Here is a 13,818-nt window from a genome sequence, read left to right as displayed (position 1 = left end):
TGGTCACTGCGGTTCGGTGAAAGGGTAGTGGGGGTTGGGAGCGGCTGGGTGGAGTTCCCTTGGATCGGTTCTCAGATATCACGCGCCACTGATGTTAGTCAGAATCGAACTCATGTCGGGTGCATAGTAGCGTGGTGTGCTAACCACTGCGCTCACCCCTCCACTTAACAATAATAACACGCGTGTCGTGTGATCTATGGAGGCACACACTGTACTAGTAGGCAACACGTTTATTCCATAACCCCAACAGGGTCACTGCGTAACTATCACTGGTTAACTGAACCACCACGGGTTAACTATACCGAGCTCAAGACTGAAACGACGACCGAAGACCGACGAGTTGATTCCACAATGCAGCCGCGATTGCTCTCCGACCATCCCTCTTATCCTCCCGAGCGTGGCCTCGCTCCGCCTCCGGGCACGCCCCCCTCTGGATCTTTCCCGAAGGATCTGGGGTCAGTGTCACGTGTCCCTCAAGCCCCATTTTTGGGGCCCCATTGCTACCCTGTGCCAGTCACGTGCCCTCTCAGGTTCACCCAACGGCCACGTCCTCATGTGTCCTCTCTCTGCCCGTCAACGGGACGATGTCCTCTCGGGCCCGCTTCCCTGCCCTAACTACGCCAGTGTCAGGGAGAGGCCGAGAAACCCAAATCCGGGCTTGTGACCCTAGATGGCGCCCACGCCATAGTGACCCTATTACCGTCTCGACACTCGCCTGAGATTACATAAGAGACGGCGTCACGCGATGAATCCAACACAGAATTGGCCAAGTATGGGCTTACGAGTCGCATTTGCTCACGCTCATCGCCTCGGGGCATTGGTGAACGTGGCTGTACAATTGCACACGGACGGTGTTGGTGTCACCCCCGCGAACACGATGAGTCGATTGATATTGATTATAAATCGACTGTCATGCACACAAGTCCGCACGTGTTTGTTCAACAGAACAGTCGACACGCCAGTCTCTCCGCACATCCCATCAGCCGCATAGCCTTCTGGGTATCCGTAACTTATCAGCAGAGTTGAGTCAGTACGAGCAAAACTCTGGACCGGTTTCCACATCCAGCGTCTCATCAGCAGAGTTGAGTCAGTCCAAACAAAAACATCTGGACTGGTTTCCAACAGTCTGTTAAGCCTATACGGGGGATCTTTGTTTTTTTTGTGGTCTTTGTGGGTAGATTTGTAGAACTGTACTGACACTGGGCAAACGTGATGGGGTGCGCCTTACTTTCCAGGGCCTCTTATAACCGGAGGAACAGGTAACTCCCAAGATCGCGAAATATGGCGGTGATTTCGCGAGTCCTTCATTCAGCAGTGGATAGATGATGGCTGATGATGATAATGACGTGCTCTGAGCGGCGACGCACACCAGTAACCGAAGGGTTGGTGGATCACGGAAAGATTTCCGAAAGTGCTCAGCTCACCCGAGCTGGTAACTGGCCAGTCGATGAAGGTGTGGGGGGTAAGCGGGTTCGTGAATCAGTCCGTGCGGAGTGGGTTCAGTCCGGTTGCTACGGATTCCTCGCACGCGAAGCCTAACTTCCCATTACAGGAACGGAATTGGCCAAACATGTCAATGCGGCAGGACCCTCCTGAACAGAAACGCTCGAGGCTGCTCAGTGAAGCGTCCCTATGGTGGAATTGTGGCACAGTGGTTAGCGCACTGCACTGTGAACATCTGCGACCTGAGCTCGACTTCTGGATACGGCGAAAAATCAGTGGCGAGCGATGTTTTGAATGGTCCTGCCCACCCTCCCCCCCACTAACTTCACCAATCTGCACTGAGACCAGCGTGGTGAAGTACGGTCAAGTAACCCCCATGACTGACAGGGTGAGGAAGCCTTCATCTAGCAGTGGATCGTGCATGGCCAAAACCTCACGTCATAAAAACAGTTTCTTCCCATCCGCTGTTGGCCTCTTCAGCAAGGCCAAGGGCTTTAATGACTTTTACACTTTACTTTAACATTTTATCTACAAAATTACACCTTGCCATATTTACAACATGTTACCCTATTTGTATTTTTGTATTTTAAGATTGTATATTACGGCTAATTTACAATTTATATTGTATACTTATTCAACATTTTACATATTTTAGCCCCTTAGTATTAGTTAGACTTTGTAACTTTAGTATAGTTGGACTGTATACCACTTATTTAAGTTTTAAGATTCCTACATGTTGAATGTATGCACCTTCCTGCCATAGTAAATTCCTTGTCTGTGCGAACTTTCATGGCGAATAAAACCCTTTCTGATTCTGATGGCTGTCCATGATAATGATGTTCGCTGTTCTGGGTTCATGTCACCCCTGCAACCACTAGAGGCGCTGCCGTTAACCGCGATGGCGAAGACACGGAGCGAATCCGGGAGTCGAATTGCTCAGATAGACAATCAAAAATCGAAGTGATTTTCTGCCGCTCAAGTGAGCATTGAGGCATTGGCTCTCTTGTCCAGATTACAGCCCTGGGCCATTGGTGGACATTCCACATTCCCATGGCGGGGGCGAGTCTCTCCATAGGACAACCACAGTGTGCAGACTTCCCTGCAACGTGGTCCCGAATTGTATCGACCCCCCCACCAACGTGGGCTGATGAATGAATCACAATCAGAATCCGATGATCTATGAAACCTCTTTTTCCACAGATGTCGAGTCCGAGCGGCTCAGCAATTTACAAGAGCGAACACAAAAAGAACACGATAGGAGTGCAAAAAAAAAACACACAGAAAACGGTAATTCAGTCGCTAAATGTAAATAAATAATCAACGCACTGAAGTCAACTTCCCCTCCGCCCCCCTTGAGCGAGGCTGTCAACCTTCTGAATGGGAGGCGCTCCCCCTAACGCTCAGCGGTTTAGTCGGGATACGCGGTACAGTACGGAATATTAACTCCCATTATAATCAGGGCGGCGGGTTCTGGGCACGTTGAACGAAACTGGTTTGTCCTGTGCACGTGTAATGCTAGAGTGAGTGGGTGGGTGAATGGGGGGGGCGGTTGAGTGATGGTAATGGTGATGATTGAGCAATGTTAGGGAGTGGGGGGGGGCACACGCGTGCTGTTGATGCAGGGTGGTGATGGGTGGTTTATGGGGTGATGTTGTTGTGAATCATTCGGATTCACGATACTATTCTACGTCGTTCATTCGCATCGTCAGCGTCGTCGTAGTCATCGTCAGTCATGATCAAGCCACTGCTGGATGAAGGCCTCTTCTGTGCCACGTGGGTCATTCGGGTTCTTTGACCATATTTCACCACGCCGGTCAATGCGTTTTGGTGAAAGGGGGGATTCTGCGATGCCACTATTCACCCAGCTCTCGCCTGTACACGAACAGATTTAATCGCTCCGTCTCCTTCGGCTGGACGTCCCATCCGTTCCCTGAGCTGCAACTCCGTTATTATTGTAGACTGCCAACCACCATCCCTTCCATAGCCGTGACGCCCAAATCCACTTCTCGTAGTAACACTGTAGTTTGGATCATGTCTGTAGCCTGCCCTGTGTTCTCTGAAATGCACGTGTTCCTCTTTTATGTCTCTCAATGCACTTCCGATACGTGTCATCCCAATTGCAATGTGTCAAGCACATCAACACCGGGGAGACAAGAGGCAGGCCGGTGCATGGTATTAACAAACAACATTCAAGGAAGGCGTTTAACTCTCATCTATCGCAAGCTGAAAAGTGCTGCGTGTTGCTGGCTGCTTGGCGCATTTGGACCTCTGGGTCTGTTGCTCAGGAGCAGTGATAGAACGCAAGACGAATCAACATCCCTTCGAGAGCGCGTGTCGTTATGGCCTTCGAAGGTGCTCGCTAACTGCACTTGCCCTCAATAACAATCGCAGGCAATACAGGGGGCCTTTGTCTTTGTTTGGGGGGGGGGTGTTTCGAGTCTCGTGGGGTGTCAGGCGTGGCAGTGCTGTTGATGTGGGGAGGGACAAGGGTGACAGTTGTGAGTGTGTGTGGGTGCTTGTGTGTGTGCGTGCTTGTGTGTGTGTGTGCATGCTTGTGTGTGTGTGCTTGTGTGTGCATACTTGTGTGTGCGTGCTTGTGCCTGTGTGTGCATGCTTGTGTGTGTGCCTGTGTGTGTGCATGCTTGTGTGTGCGTGCTTGTGTGTGTGCCTGTGTGTGTGCATGCTTGTGTGTGTGTGGGGAGCGGTAGTGTAGCGGTTAGCGCGCTGCGCTACAAACCCGGCGACCCGAGCTCGATTCCCACTAACGGCCAACACCAGTGACAATGATCTGAACCGGTTCTGGGCCACCCCTAGTTCGACTCAGCCTCAAATGAGTAACTGGTGCGGTGCGTAAAAACATCGCCACTATGGAGACACAAAGGCGGCCGGGCGTGGTGCTGGCCACCCACCCCCTCGCGTGCCGTTCTGGCCTTCATAGGTGCTCGCTAACAGCACTTGCCCCAAAAGTCTGTGCCGGGCTTTACGGGAAACCTTTGCCTTTGCGTGAGTGTGTGATGGGGGGGGAGGAGGAAGAGGAAGAGAAGAAGTGTGGTGGGAGGGATGCGTGTGCGTGTGTGCGGTGGTAAAGGCGGTGGGGGGTGGGGGAAGGGAGAAGGGAGGGTGACTTGGGGTTAGTTTAGCAATGTGGAGATTCAATATCCAATGGGGAGAGCTGCTGGCTATGCATGCCCGTATAAGGAGGTATTTATGCAGCCTCGTAAGCCCGGTCGCCTCTTTAAAAGCGCGTGCGACACAAAGCCGCATCACCCAGCGCTCTACCCACTCGATCCGCTCGCACGGACTTGCCGCACCTCCTTCTCATCACGGTGAGACGCCAGATCTGAGCCGCTCCCTTCTCTCGAATGTCTAAACTGCCTTGCGACAATCGTCTTGCCTGTGTGTTTTTTATTATCATTCCAAGTCCGCGTGTCGGATTATCTGGCCCGTCTGTCGGATTATACGTCCTAATTACCTGCGTGTCTTTCTCTCTGGCTGGCTATCTTTTTGACCATCCGGCTTCTCGGTTCGATTGTCCTGTCTGCTCGCCTGTCTGAAATGATTTTTTTTCTTTTCCCGATTGAATTGCGTCTGGTGTAGTGTTATATTTCCGTCTAAACGCATACACATGCAATTGACGCTTTTTAAAAGATGAACGTTCTTAACTCGCTCGATTTAATCGACGAAATCTTTCGTCCGGCTTCTTGCATTCCATAAATATCGGTGTTCTGATCGAACGAGTGCATCGGGAACGCGTGAAAATATATTTGCTGCTTGTCCTACGGCTAGCGATAATGGCAGCCCACGATTATGCGAACGCGAAGTGATGCCCCCACTTAAATCTGCCGATGAAACCGCTAAATCTTTCGATGGCCGCTTGCGCAACTGCCGATGCCATAGCAACAGCAGCAGTTGCTGCCGATGGCGACGATTGTGAAATTGATGAATTCTGGTGCCACGGTCGGTGTCCGTGAAGGGCACCCAAGCCCGGGCGCCTCCCGATTGGACGGATTCTGTGCGCAGTGCAGATGGCACCGAGCGCGATTACAATGCCGGTCACGTCTCGTGCCGGGTGGAGGAGCCGCTCGCTCGCTCGCTCCCTACAGATGTGGGGCGGGGGGGGGCGCTGTCCCCCCCCACCCAGCCTCGCCCTACTCTCCCTGCCAACCCCAGGGCAGACATGCCCCCCCCGCCGCCCTGGGCAGACATGCCCCCATCTTTATTCCGGTAACCAATAGCCAGGACTTTGGTTCCAACCGTTTTTTTCTTGGCAAATATTGATTTTGCTGGACGCCAAACCTCCCCGCCCCACCCCACCCCCCCAGTAACGGTGAATTCGTAAGCCCCGAAAGCCAGACGGATTATGATGGTGCTTGTTGGTGGACTGTGATGGCGGTCCATTTTTTTTTTATAAAGGACGTGTTGGCTTGTGCACGAAGATGAGACTTGGAAGGCAGATTTTATGGCGGTTGTTTAGACGAAGGAGCAGACATTGCGACTTGCAATTCGAATCTAGCAGAAGGAAGTAAAGGCGAAGGGGTGGGGTGGTAATGATATCCGCTACCAAATCCGGCTGTTAATGGAAGCCACCAATTATTGTACGAACCTTCAACTGCTCTACAAACCTCGATCCGACGCCCCAGTTTCGGGGCGTTGTTCGTGGTTGTGCAATAATAATAAATATAAAATGTTAGGAATGGGTTTTGGGTTTGAGTTCCGCTAATGAGATCCATAAGCTTTTTTTTTTGAGCCTAAAGTGGTGGGGTGGGTGGGTGGGGGTGTTCCCCTTCGACGTTTCGGGCGTGGCTCTGACTCATTGTTACCATATAAGGGCACATCGAGAAACGCTGCGATCCCATTGGCTCACGGCTCGGCGACCGCACCCCAAAGCTGCTCGATACAAAAATTGAACCGCGTGACCACGTGGGAGGGTTTTCTCCATTTTGTGCGTTTGCCTATTCATTGGTGTCGAGGTAAAGTATTATTGATCCATGTTTTAATTTAAAAGTGTTTGGGGGGATTGCGATGCTGTGGCGATGTTGGTGTTTCGCAGATAACAAAAATCATCCATGCCGTGTAGACTTAGGAATATATAAACGGGTGACGTTTTGAAGAAGTAGCCCTTGATACTTCGAGAAGCCTAATAATTATATATGTAAAATAAAATCCCATTTTTATTAAACGAGAGTTATTTTAAATAGTTGGGCGAATTTATTATTATTAGTAAATGCTTTTCACTACGGGGCGTTGACGTTTATTTAGTTTGGTCGACGGTATTGTGTCGTGTAATTATATACGAGGAGCTGATTATTATAATTCGAGCAATGGCGTTCCGCCGATTATCGGGTTCGATTATTGGAATCTTTGGACCATGTGGTGGGCGGGGCTTGGTGACGTCACCACTGGGCGTCGCCTGGAGGCGGTTTCCCGCCCTTTTATCAAGGCCCCCCGAGTAGTCGACCACGAGTTGGTGGACTACGATTTTTTTTAACGAAATAATTCCAGCTGTAGATTTTAGTTTTCTTCATGCTCCACCGGTATACGCACCAAATGCGGCATGTGATAAAAAAAGCTTTACACATTAATCTGTGATGTAACTTTTTTAAAGGAAATCTAAAATAACTGCCGTTAACCCTTTTGCTCATGGCGGCCATTTATAAATGAAATATATTTAAAGTAGCGATTGCAACTTAATGGTTAGGTCGTCTAATCGCCGGGTATCATTCGTTAACACCATAATTGCTTTGGTGTACAGTGATTTTTAAACGGTGCCGTTTTTTTAGTATGCAAATTTAGCATACGATTTTTTTTAACAACCCCTTGTGTTTAATCAGCATCGTGTGGCCGCTTGCCTGGTGGTTACAAACTACATCGGCAAAATTAGTTTATATCCACAGGCATGAAAACTGGATAAAAAAAAAAGTGCATTATACCGATTCCGGCAACCCGAGTTCGAATCTCACTCGCGGCCAGCATTGGTGACCGATTATCTGATCAGATCCTGGGCCTCCACTGGGTTGACTCGGCCTCAAATGAGTACGCAACTCGAGCAATGTGCCAACAACATCGCCAGTAGGCAGACGTGAAGTGATGGCCGTGATGTTGGCCACCCACGCCCTCGTGTGCCGGCATCCCGAACAGGACCTTTACAATAGTCTTAAGTCTATGACATGGCATCTTTGTGTTTTTTGTTATCCATCTCTTTGCAACAAATGCTTATGTTTTCCATTGTGTTTGTGTCCACACAGCTCTTGTTGTTAGCACCGATCAACCGGCACTATGATGGACGATGAGATCGCAGCGCTCGTGGTGGACAATGGCTCCGGCATGTGCAAGGCCGGCTTTGCCGGGGACGACGCACCCCGTGCAGTCTTCCCATCCATCGTGGGGCGACCCCGCCACCAGGTGAGGACTCTCCCCCCCGCCCCCCTCAAAAAAAATCTGGCCTGCTGGATTGCTCCCTCGCCCAACCAGTCCACCCACTAAGTGCCCTTGCTGCGAATTAGCTCTCACACGCCCAGCCACGCACTTTCTCTCGCCCATTCAACCATCCGCCCACATTTGGCAAACTCGCACACTCTAAACGCTGAGCCCTACCTGCCAGCCTACACACGCTCAGGCATGTGCACGCACAGGCACTTTCACGCCGTCACCCACACTTACTCCCTCGCCCCATCCACACACATGAATTTGTCTACCCACTTGGCCTACATGCGCCCACACTCTCAGCCCCCGAGACTTTCCTCTGCAATTTTGAAGGATGCCAGTTTGCCCGGAACATCTGCATCACTAAAGTTAAGCAGCTTCCTGGTGCACGTATTTGATTCTACTTTACCTTAAATCGACAAGGAAGTTCCACTTTTGTAGACCCAGCCCCTTCCTCCTTAGGCCCCACCCCGTCCTCGGGTCCCTCCCCACATGCCCTTTAGACCCCTCCCTCTCCGACGGGGTTTGGGTTGTGGGTGTACAGCAGTGGTAGAGGTGAGCAGGGCACATAGGGCTAGAGGTAGGATGTCTTCAAAGACCACCAACCTCCACTTTAGAGCGGCAATACAATAGCTATAATAAATTATTATCGCTCAATGCCCCACCCTCTGCAGAACGCCCTGGTATCACCATGCATCAAATCAAATTCCCCAAATACCCTCGAACGCTTCTTACCCAAATCCTCACCGTGTGCGTGTCGCGTTTTCCTCCCTCCCTACAGGGCGTGATGGTCGGCATGGGCCAGAAGGACTCGTACGTGGGTGACGAGGCACAGAGCAAGCGTGGTATCCTTACCCTCAAGTACCCCATCGAGCACGGCATCGTCACCAACTGGGACGACATGGAGAAGATCTGGCACCACACCTTCTACAACGAGCTGCGCGTTGCGCCCGAGGAGCACCCGGTCCTGCTCACTGAGGCCCCCCTCAACCCCAAGGCCAACCGCGAAAAGATGACCCAGGTGAGCCCAGGGGGAGTTTTTGACTGGATTGACAGTGGTACCAGGACCGTCCTGAGGTTCCCCCTGGTAGGCCCAGATGAAGAATGCAACGTGGCAAATGGCCCATTTTTTCATACGCCCACTTTTGGCAGATCCCAGGTCTCCCTTTGAATTGGCTGAGCGGCAATTATTCTTTGCCACAAAAAGAATGCTGTGTAGGAACTACCCTGGCCTATGCCCTCCACATGGACGCTCCGGGTTTTCCCTACTGCCATTTTTCGTGGCCTTTCTAGGCTTGCGAAATGAGGAGTTTTGTCATAGTTGGACGCAGGCTTTGTGAGCAGTACTGTGTAGAGCTTCCATGCTCCTGCGTCGCCGTCGCCAACTCCCACTGAGCAGCGTGATGGAAGTGATAAACCCTAACATGGTTATGAGGAGGCCCTCATTCAGCAGTAGATTGAGCAGGGGGCTGTGTGCAGACCCATTTGCCACTGATCGTTGTTTTTGTTCCTTATTACCTCCTTGGGTCTCTGCAGATTCCAGGCTGACTGTGACCTACCTTTCTACATCAAGGTTTCATTTTCCCCACTTTGATTTGCCTGCTGTTGATTGTTCAATGTTGTTTGCCTCCTTTGTTTGCCGTGTGCATCCATCTCCTTTAACTTTACTCGTGCCCTTCTCCTCGTGTGCATTTTGTCATTCTCTTGACTAACCTCGAGTGGACGGGACCTTGCTGTGAACAATTGCGAAGTTTGTGCCTCCGATCTTGAGGGGTGGGGGGAAACTACATTACGCATGGGTTTTGCAAATTGCCCAGTAATCTAATGTCATTTCTTTTAACTCAGTCACGTGTTTTGGGCTTTGGCCGGCTGTCGGCACTCGCAAAAACTTTAATTGTACAGTCTAAAGTCCTTTTTTTAGCAGAAGGAACCAAACGGCCTATAGTATTGATCATTATTTATTTACAACCCGAGGCTCTGCTGATGAGATGCTGCATGTCGAAACCGGTCCAGAGTTTTGCTTGCTCCTGAAATGCACTCCCATGAAGCGGTATAAGAAAATCCTTTATAGATTTTTGTGGCGAGATATGAGGGGAGACGTGTTTGCCTGCTTTTTTCCATCTTGTTCTCCACAAATGACGCTTGATTTTTAGTTGATTTATAACCAATAATGGTTTGAGCCGTCGTAAAAAAAAATCTTTTTTTTTTTAAACCGACAACCCAGCATGTTCACAACGACGCTAACAGCAGAGTTGTCTCGCCACCTGGTGGACACGGTTCGGCATTGCACTGAAAAAAATCAACTTTAATTGTACTTGTACGGTATTTATCCAGGAAAGCCATGGAGTCTTCGGACTTTATCAGGCGAGTCCTACTGCGTTTGGGTTTTTTGTAATTTGAAAGTTTTTCGGCCAATCAGTGAGTTCGTACAACGTGGGAGGGAAACCTCGGGCAATGGCGGAGGACCAAGCCGAACAGGACGTGGGGGTTCGCTGATGCCGTTCAGTTTCGTTGACGTCGTAGTAAATTTGCGACCAAAAACTCATAAGTTGATCTCGTGATACATTTTTTGCGCATTCTAACAAATGGGTCTCCTCTCTCTCCTCTCCCTCCCCCACACAGATCATGTTCGAGACCTTCAACACCCCGGCCATGTACGTGGCCATCCAGGCCGTGCTGTCTCTGTACGCGTCCGGCCGCACCACCGGCATCGTGATGGACTCTGGTGACGGCGTGTCGCACACGGTGCCCATCTACGAGGGCTACGCGCTGCCCCACGCTATCATGCGCCTCGACCTGGCCGGTCGCGACCTCACCGACTACCTGATGAAGATCCTGACGGAGCGCGGCTACTCGTTCACCACGACGGCCGAGCGTGAGATCGTGCGTGACATCAAGGAGAAGCTCTGCTACGTGGCGCTCGACTTCGAGCAGGAGATGGCCACCGCCGCGTCGTCCTCGTCGCTCGAGAAGAGCTACGAGCTGCCCGACGGGCAGGTCATCACCATCGGCAACGAGCGCTTCCGCTGCCCCGAGGCTCTCTTCCAGCCGTCCTTCCTCGGTGAGCTGGGCCTTCGGCCGGCAGTGAATGGAGTTTGTGTGTGCCCACTAACCCCCCCTGCCCCCCTCCCCTCCTATTGCTGGTCTCATCAGAGCTGTAGCTTTTGATGCCTCCAAGCAAGGAAAGTGAGCTCGGACCCTAGAGCAGTTCCAATTTGACTTTGGGTGGACCACATGAGGCTATGACATTTATTTTTTGCGCTGCGCCCTCGAGTCTCAACCCTGCTTGCGTGTGTCCTTCCCCGCCTCCTCGCCACACAGGCATGGAGTCTGCCGGCATCCACGAGACGACGTACAACTCGATCATGAAGTGCGACGTGGACATCCGCAAGGACCTGTACGCCAACACCGTGCTCTCCGGAGGCTCCACCATGTACCCCGGCATCGCGGACCGCATGCAGAAGGAGGTGACCGCCCTGGCGCCCCCGACGATGAAGATCAAGGTACTACTGACCCCCGACCCCTGGAGACTCGTGCTGGGGATGTGGGGGGCCTGATTCCATTCTGTGCACCGCGAGGGGAGGCCCAATGCCGATCGATCGCGTGGCTCTCTGCTGCAGTACCACTCCATGTACTTGCCTGCACCTCCGTGCCCAGCTGGTCCCATTACAAGCGACGTCATTCTAAACGGTGGCGAGAATCCCGAATGTGCCGATTGGACCAATCGCTAACCGCTGCTTGCCGTGCCGCTGTCTTTTTCTCTCGCAGATCATCGCTCCCCCCGAGCGCAAGTACTCCGTGTGGATCGGAGGCTCGATCCTGGCGTCGCTGTCCACCTTCCAGCAGATGTGGATCAGCAAGCAGGAGTACGACGAGTCTGGGCCCTCCATCGTCCACCGCAAGTGCTTCTAGACGGGCACCGCCACAGCGGACCAAAGAGCCACCCATCCTGTTATTTCCCCCCCCCCCATCTCTCCAAACGCAACGCCCCCCCTCACCCGCTCCATCCCCCTCCCCCTTTGGCCCCCGGCACCAAATTTGACATTGTGACGGGAAAAAAACTTTCTGCCGAAATGGTTTTTTCGCTTTTGCTTTTTAAAGTGGGGGGAAAAGTGACAACCGCAGATTTGGTGGAAAGTTGGTGGCTGGTGGTTTGGCTGCCGTTTTGAGGGTTTTTCGTCTCTGCCAAAAATGTTACTGGAAACTGCCCTTTCCACTGCCCCACCCCCATCGTATCCCCTCTACCCACTCCTGACAATGTCAGCAGATAGTGGTAGTCCAAATCAACTCGCTGCTTTTTTTAAATGTGGGCGGGGGGGGGGTGTGTGTTAGGGAGGCTTGTTGGAGGTAGGGTTGCCACCTATCCTGGTTGAAAAGCAAATCTTTACCAGGACCATTGATCCATTTTTATGGGTTGGGGGTGGAGTGGGGTTAGTAGCAGTCCCCGGAACATTAAACGTCCAGGTTTGTCGGTTGCATCACAACCAACAACGCAGCACTCTGTGACGACACATCCATGTGCAGCGTTGATGCGCTTATTATTCTTCCTCCCGTGGTGTACCCATCCTGGTTGGAACCCGGGAGGTGGCAACCCCTAGTGAGCGTGAGAGGAATGGCGATGCCAGCTGACGATGACCGATCATCAATACGATTTTTGTAAAGCTGTGTCTTTGTTTTATTATCTGTTATTCTTATTTGTTATTATTTGAATTAGTATTTAAGTTGTAGTAAATGCAAATTCATCTCCCTGTTGAATGTTTATGAACCTGCTGTTTGGGCAACGTCATGCAGCCAGGGCTGCCCAGAGGTTCATGGGGGTGGGGCGAGGTTTGGGGGTGGCAGTGCCACTTTAAGGGGGAGGCCTCTTGCAAGAACAAGGGGGGCAAATTGCCCCCCCCCATCCATTGAGCAGCCCTCTGTAGGTGCCCCCCCGCCCGACTGTCAATGTGAGCAGCTCCAAATTTGTTTTATTTTCTTGGTTTTTGTTTTGAATCCTAAAAAAAACCTGATGTACATTTTTGTAGCCGAAAGTTATTTTTTGTTACTCGCCTTTAAACGTGTATTGTAAAATTTGACTGCGGAAACCATGAGATTCTTTGTCTGACCAATGCTCCAGTGCATGAGACTATGCAAATTGTAAGTTGGAAATAATAAACGTTTGCAAAGATTTACGTTGCGTGTTGTGAAATGGTGCGGGGAGTTGATGAAGTCTTCTGGTTGTCACGCTGCACTACAAACCTGTCGACCCAAGTTCAATTTCCACTCGTGGCCACCAACGAAATGGTGACTTATCTGAACTGGTCTTGGGCCTCTTCGTGGTTGACTACCTTCATATGAGTACCTGGTGTGCCTAAACATCCCCAATTTTTTAAAAAAATAAGTGGCGAGGTGTCTTGTTGGCCACCCCACCGTGTGCTGTGCCGGCCTTCTTCATATGTGCCCATTAACAAGCATTTGCCCTAAGGCTATATGAGGAATCGATCTTTATATTGGTGGAATCTGAGCTAATAAAGCTTTTTTTCAGATGTCCATTCGGGGGCGGATTGAAAAGTTACAACAACAATACAAAAACACGATAGGAGTGCAAGGTATAGAAAGGGTAAGCACGTCGCTAAAATATTTTCTCGGGCAACGCCCACATCTGTTGGCTTTTTCACAAGCGACCCGGCCACAAAAGATGGCTCGGTAAGCTTGTCATGTGGGAATTCATAGCCATAGTGGGTCGGTGGTGTAAATATTGAAGTGTACAGACACTAACTGCACCAGAGGGTGCCCACACTGCTGGACTATGAAGAGCAAGGGAAATTATTGGACAAGGTGGGAGCCATTTCATCCCTTGCACCGTGGCCCATTTGAGGCCAACTGCCATACACCCATGGATATAAATGGGCACCCGCAGGCGTGCATTGAGACCCATAGGCTTGCTTGGAGCACAAAATACTTGTGCACATT

The 13,818-nt window shown here is 51.1% G+C and overlaps 1 protein-coding gene across 2 annotated transcripts; it reads left to right on the top strand.

Moving 5' to 3' along the window:
• The first annotated feature begins 4,631 nt into the window (after positions 1-4,631).
• Positions 4,632-13,035, top strand: LOC144721775 (actin, cytoplasmic 2-like). Of its 2 annotated transcripts, none has more exons than XM_078599685.1 (6): positions 4,632-4,769; positions 7,689-7,845; positions 8,648-8,887; positions 10,489-10,927; positions 11,188-11,369; positions 11,635-13,035. In XM_078599685.1, exons 2-6 carry the CDS (start codon positions 7,720-7,722, stop codon positions 11,776-11,778), a joined length of 1,131 nt encoding a protein of 376 aa, XP_078455811.1. In that variant the 5' UTR covers positions 4,632-4,769; positions 7,689-7,719; the 3' UTR covers positions 11,779-13,035. The 2 variants fall into 2 exon arrangements, with proteins under 2 accessions (XP_078455811.1, XP_078455822.1); XM_078599696.1 differs by lacking the exon at positions 4,632-4,769 and adding an exon at positions 6,296-6,413.
• Positions 13,036-13,818: the final 783 nt, after the last annotated feature.

Source organism: Lampetra planeri, chromosome 1 (genome assembly GCF_965212315.1).
Source record: "Lampetra planeri chromosome 1, kcLamPlan1.2.h2, whole genome shotgun sequence".
Lineage (NCBI taxonomy): Eukaryota > Metazoa > Chordata > Hyperoartia > Petromyzontiformes > Petromyzontidae > Lampetra > Lampetra planeri.
Note: the sequence above shows the minus strand (reverse complement) of the source record. Positions and strands in the feature narration are given on the sequence as shown.

Bases quoted from the DNA above. Each gene is read 5' to 3' on its own strand.
- LOC144721775 (XM_078599685.1), top strand. From the start codon at position 7,720: ATGATGGACGATGAGATCGCAGCGCTCGTGGTGGACAATGGCTCCGGC. The intron at 8,888-10,488 runs GTGAGCCCAGGG...TCCCCCACACAG, and splicing joins ACCGCGAAAAGATGACCCAG to ATCATGTTCGAGACCTTCAA. The intron at 10,928-11,187 runs GTGAGCTGGGCC...CTCGCCACACAG, and splicing joins CTTCCAGCCGTCCTTCCTCG to GCATGGAGTCTGCCGGCATC.